Here is a 25,960-nt window from a genome sequence, read left to right on the forward strand (position 1 = left end):
ACAGCTCTTGCGATTCTAGGGAATCGGGACACTTGGGTGGCTCAGCGGTTGAGTGTCTGCCTTTGGCTCGGCATGATCCCGGGTCCGGGTATCGAGTCCCACATCGGGCTCCCTGAGTGGAGCCTGCTTCTCTCTCTGCCTATGTCTCTGCCTCTCTCATGAATAAATAGATAAATCTTTAAAAAAAAAAAAAAAAAGACAGAGAGAGAGAGAGAGAGATTCTAGGGAATCATCTTTCAGGGAGGGGAGAGCAGAAGCAAAGAGCAGTGGACATCCACCAAGGCCGCCACCCCCAGGCCACCTGGGGTGTCTATAGCTGTGACAAGTCAGGCAACCCTGGGGAGGACACACTAACAGCAGCCCATGACCATACCTATGGCCCCTGTACCACTGAGGTACCTGCCTGTAGCCCAAGGCTAGCTCTCTGTCACATGGCCTTCATGGGTCTTCCCAAACCGTGACTCCTTTCCCTGCTGCTTCACCCCAACCCCCAGCGAAAGAGACCTAAGTGAAGTATAATAGACCTTTGTCCTCTAGGCAGGAGGAAGCATGACTCCTTCTCTTTCCCCTGGCTTCAGGAGGGCAGAAAGAAATTTCTCCACTTCACGTTTTTGGGAGTTTGAGGCTGAAATTCCTTAGATGCCCCAGGTGGCCTAGGATCCCCTTCCTAGAACAACAGACATAGGTGTCCTTGCTCCTGAAAGCCTGCCCTGTGTCCTCATATCTGGACCATCGTGTTATTTATTCATTCAAAGCAACATATTAACATTCAAAAGCCCACAGTGTACGAGACCTTAAAACAAGGCCGGGAGATCCAGAAGTGAATGAGACTGAGCACTCACCTTCAGGCAGCCTACAGCCTAGCAGAGAGGGGGAAACAATAAACCCACATGCCAATAAATAAGTTCATAAAGCAGTGCCTGCTATGAAGGAAGTGGAACAGGGTAACAGGGCAGAGAGAAATCGGAAGTGGTGGCAGGGGCTACAGCCATCAGGGTGTTCAGGGAAGTCTGCTCAAGGAGGGGACATTTGAGCTAAGATGTGATGATAAAAAGGAGCGAACTAGTCACACATCTGTGTGGAGAACGTTCTAGAAAGAAGACACAGCAAATGTCAATGCCCTGAGAAAAGAGTAAGCTTCATCTTGTCAGAAAGAGAGTGGTTAGAGCCGGGGTCATAGAGGCAGGCAGGGCCCCATGCATCCCCAGGACCTCCTGGGCTGCAGAGGAAGCCCCAGACAGTGATAAGCAGCAAGTGACCAGGTCTCTGCTTTAGGAAGTTCACTGGCTGCTGGAAGGAGAATGGACTCTGGGGCCGAAAAGGTAAGAGGGTTGGCTGTGTAGACTCAGCTGGTAACCACGGAGACAATGAGCCATGCCAAGATTCAGGACATACTCTGGAGGGAGGGCTACTAGGGCTCTAGAACAGAGGTGGGAAGTCTGACACCTGTGAATACTCTCTAACTGTCCCTAAACGTACACACACACCCTCGTCCTGACACATGCTGTGCAGGACAGCGGCCCGGACTCCAGACTCTGGAGCCCAAACACCCAAGTTCAAATCTCAACTCATCCACTTGCGATAAAACTTGGTAAGTTATTGAACCTCCCTGGACCTCATTCCTCATCTGTAAAATGGGGGCAATGATAAAGATGCCTCATAGGGTTGTTGTGAGGATTCAGCTAGCTACTAAGGGTAGAGCATTTAGGGAAGGCTCCTGCCACCTAGTGGGTCTGCTTCCTGTTGCTGCTGGAGCAAATTACCACATGTTTACTGGCTTCATTAATACATCGATTTATTCTCCTACAGTTCTGGAGGTCAGAAGGACAAAATCCATTTCACTGGACTAAAGTCGGGGTGTCAGCCAGGGTGGTTCCTAGGGGCTCCAGGAGACAGCCCATTGCTTGCCTTTCCTGGCCACATCACTCCAGCCTCTGACCCTGTCATCGGCCGCCTTCACCTCTTGTGAACTTCTTGCCTCTCTCTTGCACATGGACCCTTATGATTATATTTAGGGCCCACCTGGATAATTCAGAATACTCTCCCCATATCAAAATCCTCAGCTTCATACATCCACAGAGCTCCTTTTGCAGTGTTCACAGATTCTGGGGATTGAGACACAGATAACTTTGGGGGCCATTATTCAGCCCACCACACATGATAAGCAATAAATAAAGGTCAATTATTGTTATTATCATTCTTACTCTATTGGCGGCTCCAGAGCACATCCCCAAACCCCTTCCCAGCTGTATGGGAGAAAAAGGGATGGAGAGAGACCCCCATCTACCTCCTGAAGGCCGAAAGCCCCCTGAGACCAGGCCCCAAGCCCAGGTGGGGCTGGGGGTGATGCTAGCTGGACCAGGCCGAAGCTCCAGTCACCAGTTGACTCCCATGAAGTGACTGGGGGCAGAAAACAGACAAAGCAGGAATATGCTCACAGGCCTCGTGTGGGTTAGAGAAGGGGGCCCGGAGCTCAGACTAAGGTCTCTTAATGGTGCTGTATTCCATATGCTCTTGCTGGCTCCTGCTGGGAACGTGGGTATCGGGGTGACCCATGTTGCAGTAGGTTGGCTCCTGATTCGAGAGCTCCCAAGACAGAGCTGCGTAGGAAATGTCCTCCTTCGAAAGAGGGGCCTGTAATAAAGATGCACAAGGGGTCAGAGAGGCAGGCAAGAGGCTTTGGCCATGGACGGAGGAGACCCTGGGTGAGGTGGGGACACAGAGCCCTCAGGGCTTCTGAATGCTACTCCTATACCCTCCAGTCCCTCTCCCTTCACCCTGCCAGCTCCCTGAGCTCCAGCCACAGCTGAAGACCCTCCCTCAACTCCATACCAGGGGATCACAGTTCACATGGAATTCCAGATCATTCGCCCTGTCCAGGTCTCTGCTGCCAAGCATGAGGGCCATGTCTGATGGAACTCTGAGTCCCCAGGGCTCAGGCCTGCTATGGAGACACTTCCAAAAGCTGAAAGTCTGGGGGAGCTGGACAGGCAAGTCTTTCCATGGCTGTGGCTTGGCCCAGCACCTGCCCCTCCTCCTCCACATCCCCAGGAGCAGGAGAAAGCCCATCCTCAAAGCGGGGGCAATGGCAGATCTGGCTCCAAGCCCCATAGCTCCACCAAGTACACACCATGGTGACGTATTCCACTTCCAGCTGATCATCCAGGACAGAGAGGGAGGGCTTTGCACAGGCCTTCTTCTTGGAAGAGTTGCGGGAGATTTGGGTTGGCTGCAGGGTCAGGTTTGCATAGCAGAGGTCCCCCTCCTGGGGCTGGAGCACCTTGGAAAGAAAGCCCAGGTCCTCTTCCCTGGAGGGACACAGACTCTGTGCTTCCCTGGGTTTCCCTCTCTCAGCTTGCTCTGCAACCTCCACACCTGCTCCCTTCCAGCCCCCCCCACTTCAGGCTGTTTCCAGCATCCACTCCCCATCCTCCCAGGCCCTACAGGTGGGCTATGAGCACACAGACACTTGGGCACATAGTTTGTTTGATACATCTGGACCTCAGTGCTCTTCGGAGAAGGAAATGAGGATGGAGAGAAAGGAGCTGTCTGGGGTCGCTGGTCCGACCTTGGGGATTCTCTTACCTGCTCTGGGGACATCTCAGCAGCTAAAAGACAAAAACAATCAGAATGAGAAAGCCTGTCCCTAGACTTGCAGGGCCCCCAGGTCTGGGGAAGAGAAATCTGGACGAAAAGAGGTGACTTAGGCTCCAGGTGACTTAGACCTGGTTCTAAATCTGATTCCTCAAATGACATGCTCTGTCACACTGGTCACTTCACCTCCCTGAGCTTCCACTTCTCCACCTGAGAAATAAGAAGACCTCGCCCATCTCCCCCACATCATAGAACAGCGATCAGGGCCCTGCCACCAATCAGCGCCCCCCAAGGATAATTTCCCTGCTGTGCAATTGCTGGCTCAGACTAACTTCTGCCAGAAGTCCTGCCTGGAAAGCCCCCATTTCTCTACTGGATTGGTCATTCAGGAGTCAACTCACAGTCACACTTGCCTTCCCAGCTTCCCAGGGTGCTGAATCCCTCCCACCCCAGCTCCATGGCACTTGATTTATGTCTGTCTGGTTGTCTTTGTCCCATTGAATTTCGCTTCAGGTGGACTATGGTCTGCTGGGCAGCTGAGCCAGTCCCCTCCTTGCATCGCTGGTGCTTGGTCATGCCCAGCACACGAGTGCCCCATCCAGATTGCTCTCTGAGTAGGGTACGCCAGCTGGGTCAGTGCCTCGTGGACCAGCTTTCAAGGGCTTCTGGTTCCTGTTTCTCCCTGCCCACCCAACCTTCCACTTTAGAGACAACAAAGAAACAAGAAGTTCTTTTCTCCTGATTTTTAGTTTCAAAAGCCTAGCTACTGAGGACTGCAGAGCTAAGTTCTAAGAACTTAGCTTGCAGATAGACACTGGGGAGGAGATGTGATGAGCAAGAGTGGGCTGCCCCTCCTCTTTGACCATGCTGTGGCATGGGTGCACTTACCATGAGAATGCGGAAACAGAACCAGCCAACAGCCCCATACTCCCACCCAACCCAGCCTCAGTGCAGGTCAGCCATATTTGATCACCTTTCTTCTGCTGCTTCATGATTCTCAAAGTCAAGAGTGAGGCTGCCACCAGGAGAAGCAGCAACACAGCCAAGATGGTGGGAATCAGGACGCTGAGCGTCATGGCATTATCCCTGGAAACAATAAAAGAACACCATGCACCCTGGCCCACCTCTTGCTTCTGGGCCACACCCCAGGCACCTGATAGCAGAGAGGGCCACATACCTTTTGACCTGCAAGCCTGTGGTTTCTAGCCTGGGAACCCCACTCCTGGGTACCCTCAGAGATGGTAAAAAAAAAAAATTAAAGGAGAGGAAGATTCCACAGGTTTCTGCGGGTGTAGACACCTGACAGAAATTGTATGGCGACAGGCTCTGGGAAGGTCTCTCTGCTTGTACATTTGCCCCTGCTGTACTGGATTAAAAAGTGTCCCCCATCCCCATAATTCATGCTCATTCAGAACCTGTGAAGGTGACCTATTTGGAAATAAGATATTTGCAAATGTAATCAAGTTAAAATGAGGCCCTACTGCATTAAGAGGGGTCCTAACCCAATGGCTGGTGTCCTTACAAAAGGGAAATTTAGCCACTTACAGATACGTGCAGGATGAAGGCCATGTGATAACAGAGGCAGAAATAGGGGTCATAGTGCCACAAGGCAAGGAGTGCCAAGGATGCCCGGCAGCCACCACATTCTCCCTTTGAGCCCCAAGAACCAACCGTGCTGACATCTTGATCTCAGACTTCTGGCCTCTAGACTATATGTAAATAAACAACTGTTGTTGAAGTGGCCTGAGATGTGGTGCTTTGTCAAGGCAACCTGAGCAGACTAATGCAAAGACTATCTCTTATTCATCACTAGTCACAGAATTTATAGAATAAACTCATCAATCAATGAATTAATTAACTCCATCTGACCCATTAATTATCTCTCCACTATAAGTACCTAGAGGACAAACAGCTTGATTTATTCTGTTCATCCTAGTATTCTCTTGTAACCCCCAAAACAGTGATAGGCTTTAGTGGGGGCTCAATAATTATTTGCTGAATGAATGAATGAATCCATCTCATGCTGATCAAAGACCTTAATTGGTACTTATATACGGCTTTGATTCATAAAATGAGGAAATTCCTTAACTATTACTTACTAAAAGAAGATTAATAGAAAGAAACTTTTGAAACAGAGGACAAAGGGAAGAAGGATAGAGAGGGGGTCCTGGGTGAGGGCCCCAGTCTCAGTGGGGGAGCTTCCATTGGGATTCTGCAGGAAGGCCCAGCAGAAGGAGATGACAGCAGTCAAGAGTACCAAGAAGGAGATGGAAAGAGGCCTCCCAGGTTCAAAAAACCACTCCGGCTGCATTGGTTGGGCAGGAGCCTAAGAGAGGCTCAGTTTCTTCCTCTATAAAATAGGCATTTGTACCTGCTTACTCGTCCTCATGAAGCAAGGTCCAAGGATTAACAGCCAATGGACAGAGAAGCCCTGTGTGAGCTGTCAGGTGTTCTCAAGATGGGACAAACCATCAGTACTGTTCCTGTCATAACAATAATTAAGGGAAATAGGATGTCCCCAAGCTCTCCCTGTTCTTCTGGTATTTGGACCAAGAGCCATCCCTGAGGCCCTACGACACCCATGCCCCTACACACCCTGCCCATGCCATCCACACTGATTATCTGCTCACCAGTCTCCTACCCTGCACTCCGAGTTCCAGGGGGAAACTCCATGCCTATACCTCCTGAGCTCAACAAGGGGCTGGCTATGCAGATGTTAACTCAGTAGAAATGAGATAGAAGAGTGAATGTGCCAATACATGTACAAACTGTACTGAGCTCCAGGAGGAATGATCTGGGTAGGTTCCAAAGGACACTGTGGGGCTTGATAGCAAGTGGGAAGAGCCCCTGGCATTCTTGCCCTCTCTGTGGAGGCTAAGGGTCTGGGGACAAGCTCTGGCTGGCACTTGGGAGTGCAAAGCATTCTACCATTGGAGGAGTTTGGGCTAAGTAGGCCAAAGGAAACAGCATACCGGAGCTGGCTTACCTGTCATTGGAGTGGGAGCTGGTCACAGTCGGGGGGTCTTTGGTCTCCGCTGGCGCTGTGGACATGTTGGCTTTTGAGGTGGTGGTGGTGGTGGTGGTGGTTGATACTGTAGTTGGTGCTAGGCATACAGACCAGATTATACACTATTCAGCCTGCTAACCTGCCCACAGCCCTGGATGTGGCTGAGCTTGCAGGGAGCCTGGAGCTAACCTGGAGCTGGGCCGTGGGAAGGGCCTATCACCTGGACTGCTTATATCTCCCTGGCCACTAGGAGACTCAGCCTCAGGGGCAAGAAGGACTGAGTACAGGTCCAGGGAGGATGTTAAGCAGGCCCTGAAAGGATTAGAGGGTGCCTAGGACCTCAGGGCAAAGGCAGATGGAGTTCAGCTGGACTTGAAACACTCACTGCTTATGACAAGGCCTCTGCCAATGCCTCTGCCAATCTTACGCATCCAGAAAGGACAGGCAGGCCCCATGGCTAACGTTCCCAAGATCTGTGACTTCTAAGGTCAGGGCTACCCCTGAACAAACTCATAATGTTCTGTAAGAGCCTTTGCTTTGGGCAAGTTATTAATCTTCTACAGCAAGGAGAATCACTTCTCAGGACCATTTTCTGGATTCGATGAGACAGTGAATGTGTTGTGCTTTGCAATGGTAACCTGCCTCACAGATTCAGGTAGGATCAGGGCTCTGGGGACTCCATGCTGTCCCCTTACCACAAGTGCCCTGTGAGCTGGTGCTGCTTGTCCAAAGTTCAGAGAAGCAGAGCCCAACAGACCCAACTCATTCAAACCAAGGCACCAAGATTTTTGAGCTACCCCTCCCAGGAGCATTTGCATTCTAGAAGTATTTAGGAAGAGCACATCATCAAGCCGAAATGCGTATATGGCTTGTGATGAGATTTCAGGCACCAGAAATGCAGCCCTTTGACTGAGAAGGCCTTTCTGGACTTTAGGAATCAACCACAGCTCCTCCACTGTGCTGGGCCTCTTCCCTCTCAGACTGTGTATGGAACAGGGGCTAGGAAGAGCCACTATGAAGTCCCGGCCCAAACTCCAGAAAGAGCAGGGACATGTGGGCACCAGAGATCCAGGAAGTCATTGGCAGGAGTTGGAGTCTCTGAGACCCACAGAAGAAAGTCCTTTTGGCCCATGGGCTGAAACTGGGACCTCCACTTTGATCTCTGTGGGCAACAGACTCGGGCACTACACTGTGCAGAGACCACCTGCCCAGAAAGGCTTGATCCTGTCCTGGAGGACATGACTGCAGCCATGAGAGCATCTAAGAGAAGCCCTGGCCTTCCCAACAAGGGGTCAGTTAGGTTTCTAAGAGAACTCAGGACTCAACCACCCTGTGTGACAGTCCCTTCCGAATGACACTTAAATCACTGGAGAGGAACCTCAGGGACCAGGACAGAGGAGGCTCTGAAGACACACACATTCCCTCTCTCTCACTTCTCTCTCTCTCTCTCTTTCTCTCTCTCTCTCTCTCTGTCTCTTACCTGGGTCAATGGTCACTTTAACTTCAACCCCAAGGTCAGTTCCAGATTTCTCAATCCCACACCAGTAGATGTCTGTATCAGTTTCCGTGAGCTCCTCCATGGTCACAGAGAAGGTGAAGTTTTTCTGATTGTCTCTAATTGACACCTTGTTTTTCTTTACCTTCTGCTCTGATCCTGTTGTTTGAACAAGGATATTGCACCTTCGCCAAATAGATCCTCGACACCACCACTTACTGTAGGTCTTCCAAGTTGATGCATAGCAACACTCCACAGTCAATGAGCCCCCAACCAAGCCTCTGACAGCTTTTGGACCTGTGATTTCATATGAACCTGGAAAACACAAACCCAGGTGCCTGTTACCACCCCACCCCCTAAGGGCAGAGCCACAGCCTCATGCATCAGAAATAGCTCCAATAAACCCAAGTGCTTGATACGTTGAGTAACAGTCTAAGTGGGAATATACCTTCCACAAGACAGAACTTTGTCCTTCAAAACTCCACTGGAAAAAAAAAAAAAACTCCACTGGGTGAAAACCATCACAAAAATCCCCTAAGAGCACAACTATACATCTCAAAGAAACAAAAATGTCCACATTGAGGAATGACAGTTTCCTATAATACACTCCTTCTGCCCCCCATGGCCAATGTCACCTGGAGAGCAAATGACCCAGGCAAAGTTATGGCCCCAGTCCACTTCAGCCCATTGTCCTCATGCAAGGTGTGGGCTCTGTGGTATAAGATCTTTTCATTTTTCTAGAATAGCCATGAATCTGGATTTTGTCTATAGATTTCTCTATTCTGAAATCTATGTTTCATGCAGACATAGTCATACAATGTGTGGCCTTTTGTATCTGGCTTCATTCACTTAGCGTAATGTTTTTAAGATTCATCCACATTGTAGCATGTGTGGGCACTGCAGTCCATGGTAGGGACAGGCCACATTTTGTTTATCCATTCATCAGTGGATGATATATGGGTTGTTTTCACTTTTTGGCTATTGTGAATAATGCTGCTGTGAACATTTATGTACTACTGGTATTTGCATGGAGATGTTTGTCAATTCTCTGGAGTACAGCATACCATAGGACACTAAAAAGATAAGTGGGGAGGGGAAGGGTTTCCAGAAGCATTGCTGGATCCTGTCACCTCTCCACCAGCTCCACTCAGGTAAGTGCAGGGAGATGAAGAAAACAACATAAAATAACAGATCACTTCTTAAGCTACAAGAAAGTAGAAGAGTCTTTATAAAATCTCTGAATGAAAGGGAGCACTTTCAAGGTTTAAAAATTCATGGAAGACATCACACAAGAGTCAGTAAATTCAACCATATGTAATAAAAAAATGTAACACTCAGACATACTGCAAAAAAAGACTGAATGGAGGCAAAGAACAGACTGCAAGAAATATTTAGAACAAATAATGTAGAAAAGAATTAATAGTCATTTTATGAAAGAGTGTAAAGATAAACACTAAGATTCCATTTAGAAAATTGGGAAGAGGCAAGAAAAGGCAAGTCACAATGAAGAAATTCAGGTAGATAATAAAATTGGAAGTGTTCCATTTAAATAATCTAGTAAATGAAAATAGTTTAAAGTGGTGTCATTTTCACATATGAAGCCAACCAAGTTTTGTGACTACTATATTGCTGACATGGGTGACATGGCACAGACACTCAGAGGAGCTACTAGTAGAGACATAACAGTTCCAACCACTACCAAAAGCAATGTAGCAATTATATTTCAAAATAATCATTCCCCTTGCTCCAGTGATTATATGTCTTGGATTTGGTCCTCAGGAAATGATCAGAGAAGCTAACAAAAACATATGCACCAAGGCTCCTTACATAATTATTTAAAGAGGAAAATAAAGGAAACAAAGTCAACAGCCATCAATTGGGGAAATAAACAATGAGCTATAATGCAGACACTGATAATTATGCTTAGAAATACTGTTAATTATGCAGAAAATCCTCATATGAAGTGAAAAAAATTTAAATATCATATACCACATAATCTCAACTAACTTTTAAAATAGGCATTGAGGGGTTCCTGGATGGCTCAGTGGTTGAGTGTCTACCTTCGGCTCAGGGCATGATCCTGGGGTTCCAGGATAGAGTCCCACATCAGGCTCCCCTCAAGGTGCCTGCTTCTTCCTCTCCCTGCATCTCTGCCTCTCTCTCTGTTTATTTCGTTAATAAATAAATAAAATATTTTTTTAAAAAAATAAAATAGGCATAGAAAAAAAGATTAAAAGGAAATAAGTAAAAATATTAAATTAACATTAGGTTGTCTTGGACATTAAAATCAGGGACATAAAGGTATTTTATTATTCCTAACTCTTCATTTCTTTTCTGTACCCTCCTAAGTATCAACAATGAGCATTTATTACTTTCAAAATGATAGGGAAAAAAAATACAGACTGGACAGACTGTTCCATAGCATAGAGGGTCACAGTCAGAGAAGGAGAAGGGACATTGAGGATGAGGTGAGGCCACACACAAAGAATGCAGCAGCCTCTGGACCATGGAAAAGTCAAGGAATCTGTTTGTCCCCCAAAGCCACCAGAAGAAATGCAGCCCTGGTGACCCTTTTGGACTCCGACTTCCAGACTGCAACATTATAAATTTGTGTTGTTTTATTTTTTTTAATTTTTTATTTATTTATGATAGTCACAGAGAGAGAGAGAGAGAGAGAGAGAGAGAGAGAGGCAGAGACATAGGCAGAGGGAGAAGCAGGCTCCATGCACCGGGAGCCCGATGTGGGATTCGATCCTGGGTCTCCAGAATCGCGCCCTAGGCCAAAGGCAGGCGCCAAACCGCTGCGCCACCCAGGGATCCCAAATTTGTGTTGTTTTAAAGCACTAAGTGTGCAATAACTTGTCCCAGCAGCCTTAGGAAACTCATAAGGTAGCATTAACCCATCTCACCTGAGCACTGGCACTGGGCCCGACTCTGGAACTATCTGCTCCACTGGCTTCTTAGAACCATCTGTCCAGAGGCCCCCTCCCACCAACTTTGGCAGAGTACCGGTCCTTCTGTCTGCACCCTCCTGACACAGAAGGCAGCCCTGAGCCCCAAAGAGCAGCATCCTCTGCAGGCAGGCATGGTTACTCACAGACTAGTTGATGGAGAGTAATCCTAGATGAAAAAGAAGCTGAGCCCCAGGGGGAGGTGACAGACTCTCCATCAGGAGTGACAGGACTACACCCCAACTCCAGCACAGCACAGGACATTTGCCAGCCTCTGCTCTGGGCCAGCACACTTGGGTCTTGTCCATGTCCGCCACCACTTATGGTGAGGTTGAAGTTGGACAAAGCAGCTAGATTTTCTCTGAAAATATAGGATGATTAAAAATCTCTGCCTTGGGCAGCCCAGGTGGCTCAGCGGTTTAGCGCCACCTTCAGCCCAGGACATGATCCTGGGGACCCGGGATCAAGTCCCACTTCGGGCTCCCTACATGGAGCCTGCTTCTCCCTCTGCCTGTGTCTCTGCCTCTCTCTCTCTCTCTCTCTCTCATGAATAAATAAATAAAATCTTTTTTTAAAAAAAAATCTCTTCCTTTCTTACAGAAAGTGAAGACTATAAAGCCCAGTGAGAGCTCTGGTTGGTATTTGCTTCTTATATACCTTTAAAACAACAAACTCTTTAGGAGCGGGAAGCAGTGCAGGGTAAACTTGTTATGGAAAGTTCAGTGGGAGAGGCTAGGGAGGGGGTATGAAGGTTCACAGCTCAGACCAGGTTCCTGCTAGACACACAGCTGTGCCTCTGGCTTCGCACTGGTGTTCCCACTCTGCCTTGGTCATGTACACGCACACACCAGTGCTGCTCTCACATCTGCTCACCAAGTTCCCCTGTTTCCAGATGTCCGGGGGAAAAAAGAAGCAGTCCTTGATATGCACTCACCACCCTACTGATTTGCCTCCCAATGGCTCACCCAGAGTCTGCCCTCTCCATTCCCATGACCATTCCCAGCTTTGCCTTTCCCAGCCTTGTGGTCCTGGACATGTCACTTTCTTCCCCTGAGATTTATCCACCCAATCTGGTGGATATCCACCCACCAGGCTGTTCTGAAGCATGCCACAAAGCGCCATAGCCAGTCCATTCTTTGGGCCTGTCCAGGCCAGACTCGTGGCCCTATCACAGCCTTCCTGCTCACTGTTTCCTTCCTGTGCCCAAAAAGTTGCCACCAATCCTAAGGCCTGCTCCTTCTCGTCCTACAGGCCTCTGCTCAGATGCCTCCTCTCAGAGGCTCCTTGCGGCCCACCCCATCTACAAGCACCAGCCCCTGCCCCCTGAGGCTCACTGTGTCCGGTCACCTAGCTCAGCTCTCCTCACAGCATGCACCACTTCTTGGAGGTATCATTTTCATTTCTCCGACCAAGGGGGTGGATGACCAAATTAAACCATGCAAAAGACTCACAAATCATAAAGGGCTGCCCCCTTGCCGTGAACACCTTCTTCCAGAGCCTCAGTCTCACAATGCCAAATGCTACTGGGAGATTTTTCTCAGGAGAATTCTACTGCTCCTGAGGCTTCCCTCTGATCTTTGGTTATGTTCTTATTGACATATGATTTCCATATCATACAATTCCCTCTTTCAAAGTGTACAGCTCAATGATTCTTAGGGCTTTCACGAAGCTGCTCAACGTTCACTACACCTAATTCCAGAACATTTTTATCACCCCCAAAAGAAATGCCTCACTCAATTAGCAGTCACTCTCCCTTACTCCTTCCCCCAAGCCACTGGCAACCACTAATCTACCTTTTGTTTCTATGAATTTAGGTATTTCAGATATTTCATAGGCATAGGATCATAGGATATATGGCCTTTTGTGTCTAGATCCTTTCACTTAGCATAATGTTTCCAAGGTTGGTCTGCGTGGTAGCATGTGTCAATATTCATTTGTTTTTATGGCTAATATTCCGTTGTATGAGCATGCCACATTTTATTTATTTATCCACCAGTTGATGTATATTTAGGTTGTTTCCAGTTTTCAACGATTATGAATAATGTTGCCATGATCATTTGCATACAGGTTTTTACATAGACATATGTTTTCAATTCTCTTGTGTATACATCTGGGAGTGGAATTGCTGGATGATGTGGTGACCACATGTTTAACATTCTAAGGAATGTCAAATTGTTTTCTTTTTTTTTTTTTTAAATTGTTTTCTGAAGTAGCTGCACCATTTTACATTCTCTCTCTCTCTCTCTCTCTCTTTTTTAATATTTATTTATTCATGAGAGACACAGAGAGAGAGAGGCAGAGACACAGGCAGAGGGAGAAGCAGGCTCCATGCAGGGAGCCCAATGCAGGACTTGATCCCGGATTCCAGGGTTGGGCCCTGAGCCAAAGGCAGGCGCCCAACCACTGAGCCACCCAGGCGTCCCCACCATTTTACATTCTCATGAGCAATGGATGTCCTCTCCAAATAATGTCAAGAGTCTCAGTGTTCAGTTCTATGACAAGGAAAGATGGGGAGTATAGCAATCATATTTTTTCCTCCCCATGAGATACATTCACTCATTCAGCTAATACTATTTGTTTAATCTACAGACAAATAGTATATTTTGCAGTTGCAAAAATCCCTGCCTACCTAAAGCTTACATTCTTTCAAGGTGGGGGAAGGGAGGAATCAGACAGTAGAGAAAAATAATGCAAGAGAAATGCAATTTTAATGAGGTTTCTTACTTATAAAGGCCTCAGTGAGAATCAAAGACATGCAGAATGTGAAGGACTGCAACCTGTGGCTATATGAAAAATGGCATTCTGGGCAAGTACAAAGGCCCTGAGGCAGGAATGTACTTAACATGGTCAAAGAACATCTAAGAGACCGTTTTCGCTGCAGTGGGTTGAGCCGAGAGAGGAGAGTAGAAGAGGCAATCGGGAGGTGATGAGGTGAGAGAATCAGGTGACGCACCTTTTAGCTTCTGTAAGGACTCTGTGTTTTTACTCTAAGCATAATCAGAGGTCATTGGAGGGTTTTGACCAGAGGAAAGACAAGATCTGGCTTGCATTTCCCAAGGACCATTACGGAATATGAGAGAAGAGATGAATGACCCCAGGTTTTGCCTGAGCACCTAGAAAAGATGGAGCTGCCCAACACAAAGATGTGAAAGAAAGGAATTTGAAGTAGAAGATATGTTCAGGTCACATTTGAATTGTCAGCATCTTAGCGAAGAGTTGAATGGGCAGTTGACTCAAAGATTCTGGGGTCCAGGGTGATATCCAGGCTAGTGATACATCGGGCTTCATCTGGATAGAGGTGATATTTAAGCCAAGAGAAGAGAAAAGATCAAGAAGAGAATGGCTCTAGAAAGAGAAGCCCAAATTGACTCCCGTGGCCCTCCAGCATTTCCAGGTCAAGAAAACCCCCTTAGTTTTTAATCAAAATGGTATCCATCAACTTAGAGTTTCCTTTCACCACCCTGCACCCTCATCTCAGCCCCTCAGCAACTTCTATTATTCCTTCTACCCCAAAGACGTAGAACCACCTCTCCCTCACTGTCTGGCAAACTCCTTGGTTTTCTTCCTCCAAAGCTGCCTCTATCTTCCCTCCTTCCATTCCCCATATGGCATTCTCAAAGGGTGACAGTGCAGGAGCAAGTGTTCACCAGCTCTCCTGAGCAACCAGGGCTCCTCTAGACAAGGGGGTCCCATCAGTCTGTACGTTTGGAATTATCAGCCCCTGATAATACTATCCAGTCTTTTGCAGGATGAGGAATGGGGTGGATGACACACACAGACCCACTACTTAGAGAAACTGCTTAGAAACGGACCCTGCCAGAAAGGGAGACAGAACATGAGAGACTCCTAACTCTGGGAAACGAACAAGGGGTGGTGGAAAGGGAAGTGGGCAGGGGGTGGGGGTGACTGGGTGACAGGCACTGAGGGGGGCACTTGATGGGATGAGCACTGGGTGTTATGCTATATGTTGGCAAATTGAACTCCAATAAAAAAAAGAGAGAGAAAGAAAGGAAGAGAAGAAAGAAAGAAGAAAGAAAGAAAGAAAGAAGAAAGAAAGAAAGAAAGAAAGAAAGAAAGAAAGAAAGAAAAAAGAAAGAAAGAAAGAAAGAAAGAAAGAAAGAAAGAAAGAAAGAAAGAAAGAAAGAAAGAAAGAAAGAAAGAAAGAAGAAAGAAAGAAAGAAAGAAAGAAAGAAAGAAAGAAAGAAAGAAAGAAAGAAAGAAAGGGACCCTGCTTCTCAGCAGGACCCCTTGCTGGGCCCCTACTCCTCCCTCCACCAGCCATTTCATCCTGCCCCCAAAGTTCTTCTCTAGCACAGACCCAGGACTCACTCACCTGCAACTCGGAAGAAGGGGAGGAAGAGCAGTAGCAGGTGCATTCCTCTCTTCTCACAAGTCCCGCTTGGTGAAGCTAGTCAACTCCGACTCAGCTCCTGTATCATCCAACCCTTCTGCTTTCCCCACTTTTGCACTTCCTCCTTCAGCCACTTCTCACTGATGAGTAAGCAAAAAGAGGAAGGAGATAGAAAGGGTGAAATCTCAAGGCAACAAGCAATGCAACAAGTCTCAGTGATTGTGAATAAGCTTTTGAGAAATACCTTCCTGTCTTCAGCCACAAAGGATTCTGTAAAAAAAGAGGACTTTGCCACTCCTTCCAGGCCTTGAGGAAATTTGCAGATATAGACCCAATGGATGGGGCTGGCTCTTACCCAATCCTTCCTCTGTTGGGAAGACTAGGAAGAGAGAACCCAGTTATATCACAGAGGTCCTGGAGAGCCGAGGCTGAGGGACAATGACAGAAACGTGGAATTTCAGGTGTAGCTTTGGGAGCCAAGAACATCAGGAGTTCACCTGTTGGGGAACTTGGGCCAAAGCCCAGAAGCCAGAGGAGAGATTCTAGACCAGAGAGTGGAATGAGGAGGTAGATGGTATCAAATCCCAGATAGCAAAGAAAGGAGTTCAAAGAGTAGAGGTATGTGAGTAGGGACCTACTGGTCCAATGGGCAAGAGGGGCCTCTGTCCTCAGAACATACTAGAAACTCTCGTTGCGGTGCCCCAGACCACCGAGTAAGAACCTGTGGCTATTGATACCAGCCTCCAGAAACTTTTCAGTTATATAAAGGACTCCTTCCTAAAGAAAACTGCTCATTGCTCATAGCTATTACCCCCTCTCTCCCCACTCCCCACCTTATAATAACTACCTATGGAAGTAGGAAGAAGGTCAGTGCCAGCTTTGTCTGTCTTACTCCTTCTTTCTGACAACTTTGTGTCCATCCCCTACCTGCCCCATCAGGATCCCAGCAAGCCCCAAGGGGGAGCACAGAAACTAGGGAAAGATAGGACCCTTTCTCAGATTTTGCCCCTGGAGCCACTTTTGCTAAGTGTCACACACACTTAAGTGTCACATGCTATCTTGAGAAGCGAGTGAGTCCCAAGGAGGGGCATAAGCTCCTCACATCCTAATCAGAAATGAGTAGGTGTGTAGGAGGCTTATTTGCACACACACACAAAAACACAACAGTTGATAAGCCAAGTGTTTCCAGGATGTGGCCAAAGACGGCCTTCCACTTTACATATCTCCAGACCATAAAGTAAGATCAACAATTTGGGGTGAGGCCTCAGTCAGCCCTTGGTCCTCACTGCTCAATAAGACTATCCTCTGCACTGTATAGTTAGGCTGAGAGACATCAGCCTTTTTTTTTAATGGCATTTTTTTAATAATAAATTTATTTTTTATTGGTGTTCAATTTGCCAACATACAGAATAACACCCAGTGCTCATCCCGTCAAGTGCCCCCCTCAGTGCCCGTCACCCATTCACCCACACCCCCTGCCCTCCTCCCCTTCCACCACCCCTAGTTCCTTTCCCAGAGTTAGGAGTCTTCATGTTCTGTCTCCCTTTCTGATATTTCCTACCCATTTCTTCTCCCTTCCCTTCATTCATTTGGGGAATATAAATAATAGTGAAAGGGAATAGAAGGGAGACATCGGCCTTTGCAACAGGAACACTATTTGGCTTCCAGGGGAAATGACTGAGGAATTGAACAAGTTGGGACATCCCTGAAAACCGAAGGGACAAATGTTTTGAGTTGTGGGTAAACATTCCTTTCTTGGTCATATAGGGTAAAGAATTACCAGGATCTGAGCTGCTCAAAGCCCTGCCTGTGGCCTGGCCCTCTGCTCCTGGGCCAGCTTACCCAAGTGTTAGGAGTTAGGGGGTCAGTTAGGTAGTCAGGGCCAGGGTCCCCAACAAGAAAATAGGGAGCCAGGATACCTAAGACAAGATCACACCAGCATCCTGTTTTACAGCTTAGACAGGACCACAACAGCATCCTGTTTAGCAGCCTCTACAGGAGTGACCTTTATAAAACATTCTGAGGCAAAAAAATTCACCATAAAATATGGGTCACTATCACAAGTTGAGGCAGTTTAGTCTCCAGATGTCAGCCCAAAAGACCATCAACACATGAACAATAACCCAATAGGTATGCAGGTGCATGATCAGAGCCCTGATGGGCACACCTCAGTGGCCAATCCACAGGAGGCCCACACTCGGGATGCTCAAGATAGTTCCTTGAAAGTGCATATAAAAAACCCTAGATTTGAACACCAAAACGGCAACTCTCTCGGGTCCCCTCCCTTTCTTGGGAGGGAGCCCAATGCAGGACTCAATCCCAAGACCCCGGGATCATGACCCGAGTTAAAGGCAGACACTCAACCACTGAGCCACCCAGGCATCCCAAGGATTCCCTTTGAGTCAAGAACATCATTATCTGAGTGTCTCTGAATGGTGGTAAGGTTGCTCCTCTAAACAAGCACCTCTGGGGACTACAGGGAAGTCAGGCTGTTCTGGAGCTTTGCATCCTCAAAAACCTACTGGAGGCCCTAGTCCTGGCTTGGTCATTAACTCCTGCATAAGTCAGCTCCCTCCCTAGGCTCCCATGTCCCCATCTGTGGAAGAAAGGATTGGGCGGCTCTTCTGAGGTTCCCCTCCCCTAAAGCACCTGTGGATGTGTGTGTACGTGCACACACACACGCACAAGCATGAATATGAGTGCTTGTGGATGGGTGTGCATGTGTGGATGAACACGTGTGTGGTGTTTTCTTGTTTGTGCATAGGCATGTGTGGGAGCTGTGTACACATATGTACATTGCATGGCTAGCACTATGTGTCCTCACATGTATGTTGTGTGTGTGTACACATGCTACGTATGCCATGGCAATTTGTGTGCACACATGTAGTGTATGTGCACGTATATTACATGTGTGTGTCGATGCATTGATTGGGTCTGGCTTGTAAAGCCTACCATCCTGTCTCCTACTTGAGAGGCTGAGACAGAAGCCAGCTGCCCTCTGGTCCTGTTCAGTGCTCACAATGAAGATTGAACCTGATAGCCAAGAGTTAGTAAGACAGCACATCCTTGAGCTGGCTGGCAGCAGAGTATCTACTCCACGGCTATTTCTAAAACAGGTTCCTCCAAAACGCAAGAATGTATTATCATAAACTAGAAGTCGATTTAACAAAGCAAGTCACTGATAACAGTAACCTTAACATTTTCCAGATCTAATGCCATTTTTCTGCAGTCTATGGAACAGGAAACTGAGTCTCAACCAAGTTCTTATCCAGGCACTCAGGCAGAGGCAAAGCTTATTTTTTAGAAAAACAAAGGTCTCCAAAGAGTGGGTTAACCCTCCGGAAAGATGAGGTGAAAGAGCTCTGCAATTTTCAGGCCAGAGTGTGGGCTGCTTTGTCATTGCCCCTCAGAAATCTAAGGTAACACTCACTGAAATCCACAAAGTGAAATTGCTGCCATTCAGGCTCCCTCTGCCCAGAGAACCTGACTTTTTTTAAGCACTGTTTAGTGGGCCATCTTTATTTGGAAGAAGTAAAATCAAGCATCTGTTCAGCAACAGTTAGGCTAGATTCTGTGCATACCTCTTTGCTTTTACCTGAGTCACCCAGCACAGGGTGCCTCCCTAACACATACACAGATGTACTTCTGTGTGTCCAATTACAAAGGAATGTGTGTTCATAACAGAAAGAGAATGGAATATAAATGAACATAAAGAATGCATTTTAAATCACTCTTGATCCCCCTCCCCATGCAGAGACAACTTTTCTTTAATATATGAAGCTGTCTCCAAAACCAATGTTTTGTTCTTTTCTGTAGAAAAGCACTTTATTTCAGGTTAAGTAAAGGATCAACTCAAGTATGAATTTACTTCATCAACCAGTTTATTACACTTATTTTTAATACAGAAAAGTACAAAAAGAAAGCCTGGCCAATGATGTCCACTCTGCAATACTTCCAGTTAACACTTTTTTAAAAAAATAATGCAAGCAATGTTTTTATAAAGAAGGAGAGCAGGAGGAGAAGGAGGAAGAGGAAAAAGAGAAGGAAGGAAGGATAAAAAGAGATAAAGAGAAAAGTAAAAGTCTTCTGAACCCCAAAGGTAGCCACAGTCAGCCTCTGCTGCCTCTCTAAGAAAAAAAAAAAAGAAAGAAAGAAAAAAAAGTGTATGCATCATCAGCATATACACCCAAGTGAAGTCAACATAAGTCAGCGCACAAACATACCTCTCTGCCCCTTCTTTTACTCCATAATATCATTTTTCCCAAAGAGCACATAGAGATCTGTCTCATTCTTTTAAAAAAAAGAAATTTATCTCTACACTCAATGTGGGGCTTGAACTCACAACCCTGAGATCAAGAGTTGCATGCTCCATGGACTGAGCCAGCCAGGCAAGCCTACCTCATTCTTTTATGGGTTCCCATAGTATTGCATTGCTTGGATATTCTACAGCTTATTTAAACAGTCCCAATGGCTGAATTATTTGCTCTTATACATATGACCTTGAACATCCTTGTACACACATCTTGGTAAAATTTTGTAAGTAAAACCATAGAACTGCTGAGTCGGAGGAATTTGCATTTGTAACTTTGATAGGTGTTGTCAATTGTTCTTCAAAATGCCCCCAAAGGATGCTCCCACCAATGGTGTATATGTGAGTGCCTGTTTCCCCAAATCTCAACCAATATTGACCATTATCATACTTTTATCAAAGTATTATATGTAATATTGTATTACACATACAATAGAGCCAGTACAAAATATATTGAGAAAGATTTAGTTCAAGGAATTGGCTTACATGACTATGGGGGGCTGACAAATCTAAATTCTGTAGAACAGAGTGGCAGGCTGGAAATTCTCAGGCAGAAGTTGATGCTGCAATTTTGAACAGAATTTCTTCTTCCTCAGGTAAGCCTCAGTTTTGCTCTAAGGTCTTTCAATTAATTGGATGAGGCTCACAGAGATTTCTGAAGACTTACAAGTCAACTGATTGCAAATCTATTAATGATATCTGTAATATAAAATCTATGCATCCCAAAACAAATAAAAATAAAATGTTTTAAAAATCTATACGTCCATATTATACCCTCACAGCAACATAATAGAATAATGTTTAATTAAGTAACTGGATGCTGGGCAGCCCCAGTGGTGCAGCAGTTTAGCACCGCCTGCAGCCCAGGGTGGGATCCTAGAGACCTGGGATCGAGTCCCACGTCAGGCTCCCTGCATGGAGCCTGCTTCTCACTCTGCCTGTGTCTCTGCCTCTCTCTCTCTCTCTCTCTCTCTCTCTCTCTCTCTGTGTGTGTGTGTGTGTGTCTCTCATAAATAAATAAAATCTTAAATAAAAATAAAAAATCTTTTAAAAAAAAGTAACTGGATACTATCACCCAGCCAAGTTGACACACAGAACTAACCACATTTACACTCTCACAAAATATACCTGTTCTTATTCTTTGTTCACTTTCCTATTGAGATTTTCTTTTGAGAGCTCTTTATATAACTACATATACTAACCTTTTGTCTGTCTTAAAAATATTTCCTCTCTACCATTTCTCATTTGATTTCAGTATCTCCTGCCAACCAGAACATTTTTATTTCTGTGCATTCAGATCTATCCATCTTTTTCTTTATGGTATCTAAATTTCTGTCTTATTAAGAAGGTTGGATTTAGGAGCCATGGTAACTACCCCATTCACCTAAGCTTTCTAAATGTTCCCCCTGAATCACAAAGTCACAGGAAAGTAGGGTGCTGAGGCAACCTTAGCCCAGCTCCCATTAACAGGTGTTTGCTGAAGAACAATTTAATATCAGGCCCTGGCTTTTAGCAAGGACCAATAGAAAAGCCAGAGAATATAAAGAACTTATTAAACTCAATACCCAAAAACCAAATAATCCAGTTAGGAGATGGGCAGAAGACATGAATATACATTTTTTCCAAAGAAGACATCCAGGTGGCTGATACATGAAAACATGCTCAACAGCACTCATTATCAGGGAAATACAAATCAAAAACTACAATGAAATACCACCTCACATCAATCAGAATGGCTAAAATTAACAACTCAGGAAACAACGGATGTTGGTGAGGATTTGGAGAAAGGGGAACTTTCTTACACTATTGGTGGGAAGGCAAACTGGTGCAGCCACACTGAAGAACAGTATGGAGCTTCCTCAAAACAAACAGGGTTGTTGGAGGGAAGAGGGGTGGAGAGATGGGGTAATTGGGTGTTGGGCATTAAGAAGGACTCTTGATTTAATGACGCTGGGTATTATAAGCAACTGATGAATCACTAAATTCTACCCCGGTAACTAATAATATGTTAACTAAATTGAAATTTTAAAAATAATTTTAAATGTTTTTTAAAAAGACAAAACAAAAATACTTGTCTGAATGGTGGCAAAGTTGGCACAAAATTTCCTATTAGAACCATGATTAATTAACATTTTCACGAATGCTCCAGAGGAGGGAAGGTACAGTGGATAATCTGGATCTGAGGTTGACATTCAGCTTCTCCAAGCAGTGAAATTTGGAGCCAACCTGGAAAAACTTCAGGAAAATCCTGGCAGCTATTGCGGAGAGAATAACTCTATTGTATATCTAAGCTAATGGACTGAGGCAAGCTCATCCTTAACATTTGGGGGACCAGGGCTAGAATACAAATGGAGACCCATATACCATATGTCTCAATATTCTAATGTCCTAAATCAAGCTTTAAAAGCCTCAAATCGGGGTGCCTGAATGGCTCAGGCAGTTAAGCCTCTGCCTTCGGCTCAGGTCATGATCTCAGGGTCCTGGGATCAAGCCCCACACTGGGTTTTCTGCTCAGCAGAGAGTCTGCTTCTCCCTCTCCCTCTGGGTGCTTGCTTTCATTGTCTCTCTCTCATGCACAAGCTCTCTCTCTCTCTAGTAAAAAAAAACAAACAAATCTTTTAAAAAAGAAAACTATCAAATCAAGTGTGTCCTATCTTCCTACCTTGACAAATATGTCTTCCTACCAACCCGGAAGACACATCTGAATACAGGGTTTTCAGAAGCTCTGCACCAAAAACGTGGCAGCCACATCCTGCTCCTGCCCCCAGGCAGGAATCAGCAGGATCTGAAATGCTGAACTCTGTCACCCTGGACTGTGTCCCCACTAAACCAGAAAAGGTCCCAAGAAGATAGAACTGTTTTAATACAATGAAAGAAGAATGTGAATACTTCACTCTGAAAAGGAAAGAATGGAGGATCCCTGGGTGGTGCAGTGGTTTGGCGCCTGCCTTTGGCCCAGGGTGTGATCCTGGAGACCCGGGATCGAATCCCACGTGGGGCTCCCAGTGCATGGAGCCTGCTTCTCCCTCTGCCTGTGTCTCTGCCTCTCTCTCTCTCTCTCTCTGTGACTATCATAAATAAATAAAGAAAAAAATATATTTTAAAAAAATGAAAAGGAAAAGAATAAAAGGGAAAAGAATGTCAATGTGTTATATCCTTTAGTAAATGAAGAAGGTGTACATGGAGACTCTGACCCTTCATCTTCTGGAATAGTCTCTCTGAGAAGCCTGAGGAAGTTGGATTTGAGATGTAAATTATTAAAGCCACTGGCACACAACAAACAAATGGAGCCCTTTTACCCAGGAGGAAATAAAAGCTGAATAGAATTTGGTTTGGGAAGTGGGAGTGGGGGGCCACAGTCAGGAGACATCCAAAGTCAACATCACAATCTCGTGTCTACCCTGCTGCCAATTCAGTGGCCACTGTCAGAGCCACCATTGGGGCCATGGGTCCAACCCCAAGAGACCCTGTCAATTATTATGCTTTTACATTTTTGTTTTTTTACATCTTTATGGTTTTGCAAGTCCAGCTAAAGTTGGCACCTCTTGAGCCTTTCTAATGACCTTGAATGCTTGTCTTTGGAAAGTAGCTATTGTCTCTTTTGAAACTAAGGCATTTACAATTCATTTATTTATCCATCCACTCATTCATTCATTCATTCATTCATTCATTCATTCTTTGAGAGGCTGCTGAGTACCAGCCTCCAGGTGCTTATGATTTTCTTAGAAATATAGCACCCGACCTTCTAGGCTAACCCTCCCCCCTACTTCGTCCAGGTACAGAAGTAACCATTCCCTTCTTTCCCAAGCTCTGCTTCTCTTGAAATGCTATCCTCTCCAATGCTCCAGGACCAAGTGCAAACGCTTCCCAAGGCTAATATCCAGACATTTTGATTTTTTTTATTCTATAGACAATGATTTTTTTAGACTTTCCTATAAGGGAGACCCATTGTGTTATTCTCCCTAGAAGCTGGTGCCAAAGGGAATTAAAAGTGCCGGGAATTTATTAAGGGAAATATCCATGAAAAAAGTAGTGTAGGGACACCTGGGTGGCTCAGTCAGTTAAGCATCTGCCTTCGGCTCAGGTCATGATCCCAGGGTCCTAGGATAAAGCTTGGCATTGGGCTCCCTGCTCAGCAGGAGCCTGCTTCTCCCTCTCCTCCCCATTCGTGCTCTCTGTTGCTATCTCTGTCTCTCTGTCTCTCTCTCTCTCAAATAAATAAATAAAATATTAAAAAAGAAAAAAATCAAGTAGAAGTGGGGAGAGTCAGGGAAAGCCCACAGACCATGATGCAGGTCTGTCCCCAAGTGAAGGAGACAGCTGTACAATCTCTGGAAGGATCTGTAAAATTATGAGGGAGTCCCTGAGCCTGAAACAGGCCTTCCTCAGTGTCCCTGCCACACTCTGTCTTTGGCTGGAAACTGCCCATGAGAAGGATGGCCTGGGTGCAAACATACCTATTGGAGGACTCAGAGCACACAGAGGGGCCTCAGTCAGTTATGACCCTGTGAAGTCTAAGAGGCAAGTTCTCATGGTCACCTCAGGTGTCCATTAACATGGGGTGAAACGGGATGCCTGGGTGGCTCAGTGGTTTAGCGTCTGCCTTCAGCTTGGGTCATGATTCCAGGATCCAGGGATCGAGTCCCACATCAGGCCCCTGCAGGGAACCTGCATCTCTCTCTGCTTGTGTCTCTGCCTCTCTGTGTGTCTCTTGTGAATTAATAAATAAAATCTTAAAAACAAAACAGAAAACATAAGGCAAAACAAGGTTCCTTCTATGCTTTCATGCCTCTTTAGTGACTTTAGTGTGCACGCATGTGTGCACTTCTGTGTGTGTGCACACGTGTGTGTTTAGAAGGAGCCCACTCCCACAGCCACCACCACATCTCAGAAGCCCAGTTCACACCACAGACCCTTTCTTGCTCCATTGCAGACCATCCTGGTGGGTGACAGTGGCGTGGGGAAGACATCTCTGCTGGTTCAGTTCGACCAGGGCAAGTTCATCCCAGGCTCCTTCTCGGCCACCGTGGGCATTGGATTCACAGTAAGTACCTCCAGATTCTGGAGCCCTGGTGTGTCTCTGTCAGGGTCCCAGCAGGAAACAGGTGAAACAGGTGGATGTCCACATTGGATTATTCAAGAAAGTTTAATAAGAAGACTACTTAACAAGGTGGAGGCAGGGTGTTGGAGAACCAGGGGATATGAGGCAGTGCCCATGCATAGCACAGACCCTCCATTCTAACCTTAGCCCCCCCCAAAAAAAATTAGAGGAAGGAACCACTGCCAGAACCCAGGGACAAAAGGCTGCATGGGGAGGGCTGGCTGGCAGGAGCTGTGACCCTCAGAGGAGAAACACAGCAACTCATAGTAATCCTCCTGGGAGCTAGCTGACCCAGCAAGTCAGCTCCCTCCTTCCTTCTCTCCTCCTGCTCCCATATCTCCTCCCAGAACTCCCCATTGGCTGAACACAACTGAAACTAGAAAGAATATTTTGATACGTATTGCTCAGGTCCACCTTCCAAGGCAAGAAGAATGTGGAAAGGCAAAAGAATAGCTTCAAATGCTAAGCACAGTTCAAATTTAACACCGTTGTGTGGTTCCTAGGGAGCTGCAGGTCAAGGGTTAAAGCACTCTGGACGTCCTCAGAGCACAGGGTCTGTGGGACCAGACCCAGGGCTGGGATGCAGCAGCACCATACTGGTGGGAAGAGACAAGGGGAACCCTAGAAACTGGGCTTGCCTGTTGGGTCACAGCAAGGAAGGCAATGACTAGTGATGGACAGGGATTCAGATACAGCAGAAATGAAAGCGTGTATCTCAGGGCCTAGAATCCAAGCTGAGACACTGGTGCCCAGGGTTCTCCCATGACCGGCCAACAGAATGCTGGGAAAGGCAGGACTGAGTCCCAGGAGAGCACAGCTGCAGACATTTCCTGGGGCCTTGAATGAGGCTGCCATGCCAGGCATCCCCCACCATGAGCCCATACCCAGTCTGCCCCTCAGCATATGAGGTCGTAGGGGGCCCTTACAGCTACCAGCCTTCTCCCTCCAGCCATTCCATGCCCATCCTTCCACCAGTCAAACTCAGAGAGAAGACAGTGGGGTGGATGTGAGTGGGAAAGCTCTGATTCATACTCCCCAGATGCATAGGGGTGGGACCTCCAAATTTTGCCACTAGCCTGGTAAGAAAAGTGAGGCCTCTTGCCTCTAAGAAGGAAGAAAGTTATGTGGTCAAACTGAGAGCCTGAAGCAGGC

General features: G+C 46.4%; 2 protein-coding genes across 5 annotated transcripts in view; one reads left to right on the forward strand and one right to left on the reverse strand.

Moving 5' to 3' along the window:
- The window catches only part of RAB37 (RAB37, member RAS oncogene family), a 55,152-nt gene that overhangs the window by 19,547 nt on the left and 9,645 nt on the right, over positions 1-25,960 (forward strand). For both annotated transcript variants that reach the window (XM_077854143.1, XM_077854142.1), the window contains exon 2: positions 24,641-24,751. In XM_077854143.1, the coding sequence (XP_077710269.1) occupies positions 24,641-24,751 (111 nt within the window). The remainder of the gene's footprint in view (positions 1-24,640; positions 24,752-25,960) is intronic.
- Positions 1,779-15,611, reverse strand: LOC144286982 (CMRF35-like molecule 1). Of its 3 annotated transcripts, XM_077854140.1 has the most exons (7): positions 15,381-15,593; positions 8,082-8,411; positions 6,581-6,698; positions 4,568-4,680; positions 3,586-3,608; positions 3,131-3,280; positions 1,779-2,634 (listed from the first exon to the last, which is right to left on the reverse strand). In XM_077854140.1, exons 1-7 carry the CDS (start codon positions 15,421-15,423, stop codon positions 2,479-2,481), a joined length of 933 nt encoding a protein of 310 aa, XP_077710266.1. In that variant the 5' UTR covers positions 15,424-15,593; the 3' UTR covers positions 1,779-2,478. The 3 variants fall into 3 exon arrangements, 1 of the variants encoding a protein (XP_077710266.1); XR_013354926.1 differs by having other exon boundaries at positions 2,494-2,634; positions 3,131-3,608; positions 6,581-6,635; positions 15,381-15,611; XR_013354925.1 differs by having other exon boundaries at positions 2,494-2,634; positions 3,131-3,608; positions 15,381-15,607.

The sequence above is a fragment of the Canis aureus genome, chromosome 16, assembly GCF_053574225.1.
Source record: "Canis aureus isolate CA01 chromosome 16, VMU_Caureus_v.1.0, whole genome shotgun sequence".
In the NCBI taxonomy this organism is placed as follows: Eukaryota; Metazoa; Chordata; class Mammalia; order Carnivora; family Canidae; genus Canis; species Canis aureus.

Excerpts from the sequence above, each read along its gene's own strand:
- LOC144286982 (XM_077854140.1), bottom strand. The coding sequence starts at position 15,423 with ATGCACCTGCTACTGCTCTTCCTCCCCTTCTTCCGAGTTGCAG. Across the intron at positions 6,699-8,081 it reads TAAAGTGACCATTGACCCAG|CACCAACTACAGTATCAACC; the intron begins GTAAGAGACAGA and ends CTGTATGCCTAG. Across the intron at positions 3,281-3,585 it reads CTGAGATGTCCCCAGAGCAG|GTGCTCCAGCCCCAGGAGGG; the intron begins GTAAGAGAATCC and ends TTTCTTTCCAAG.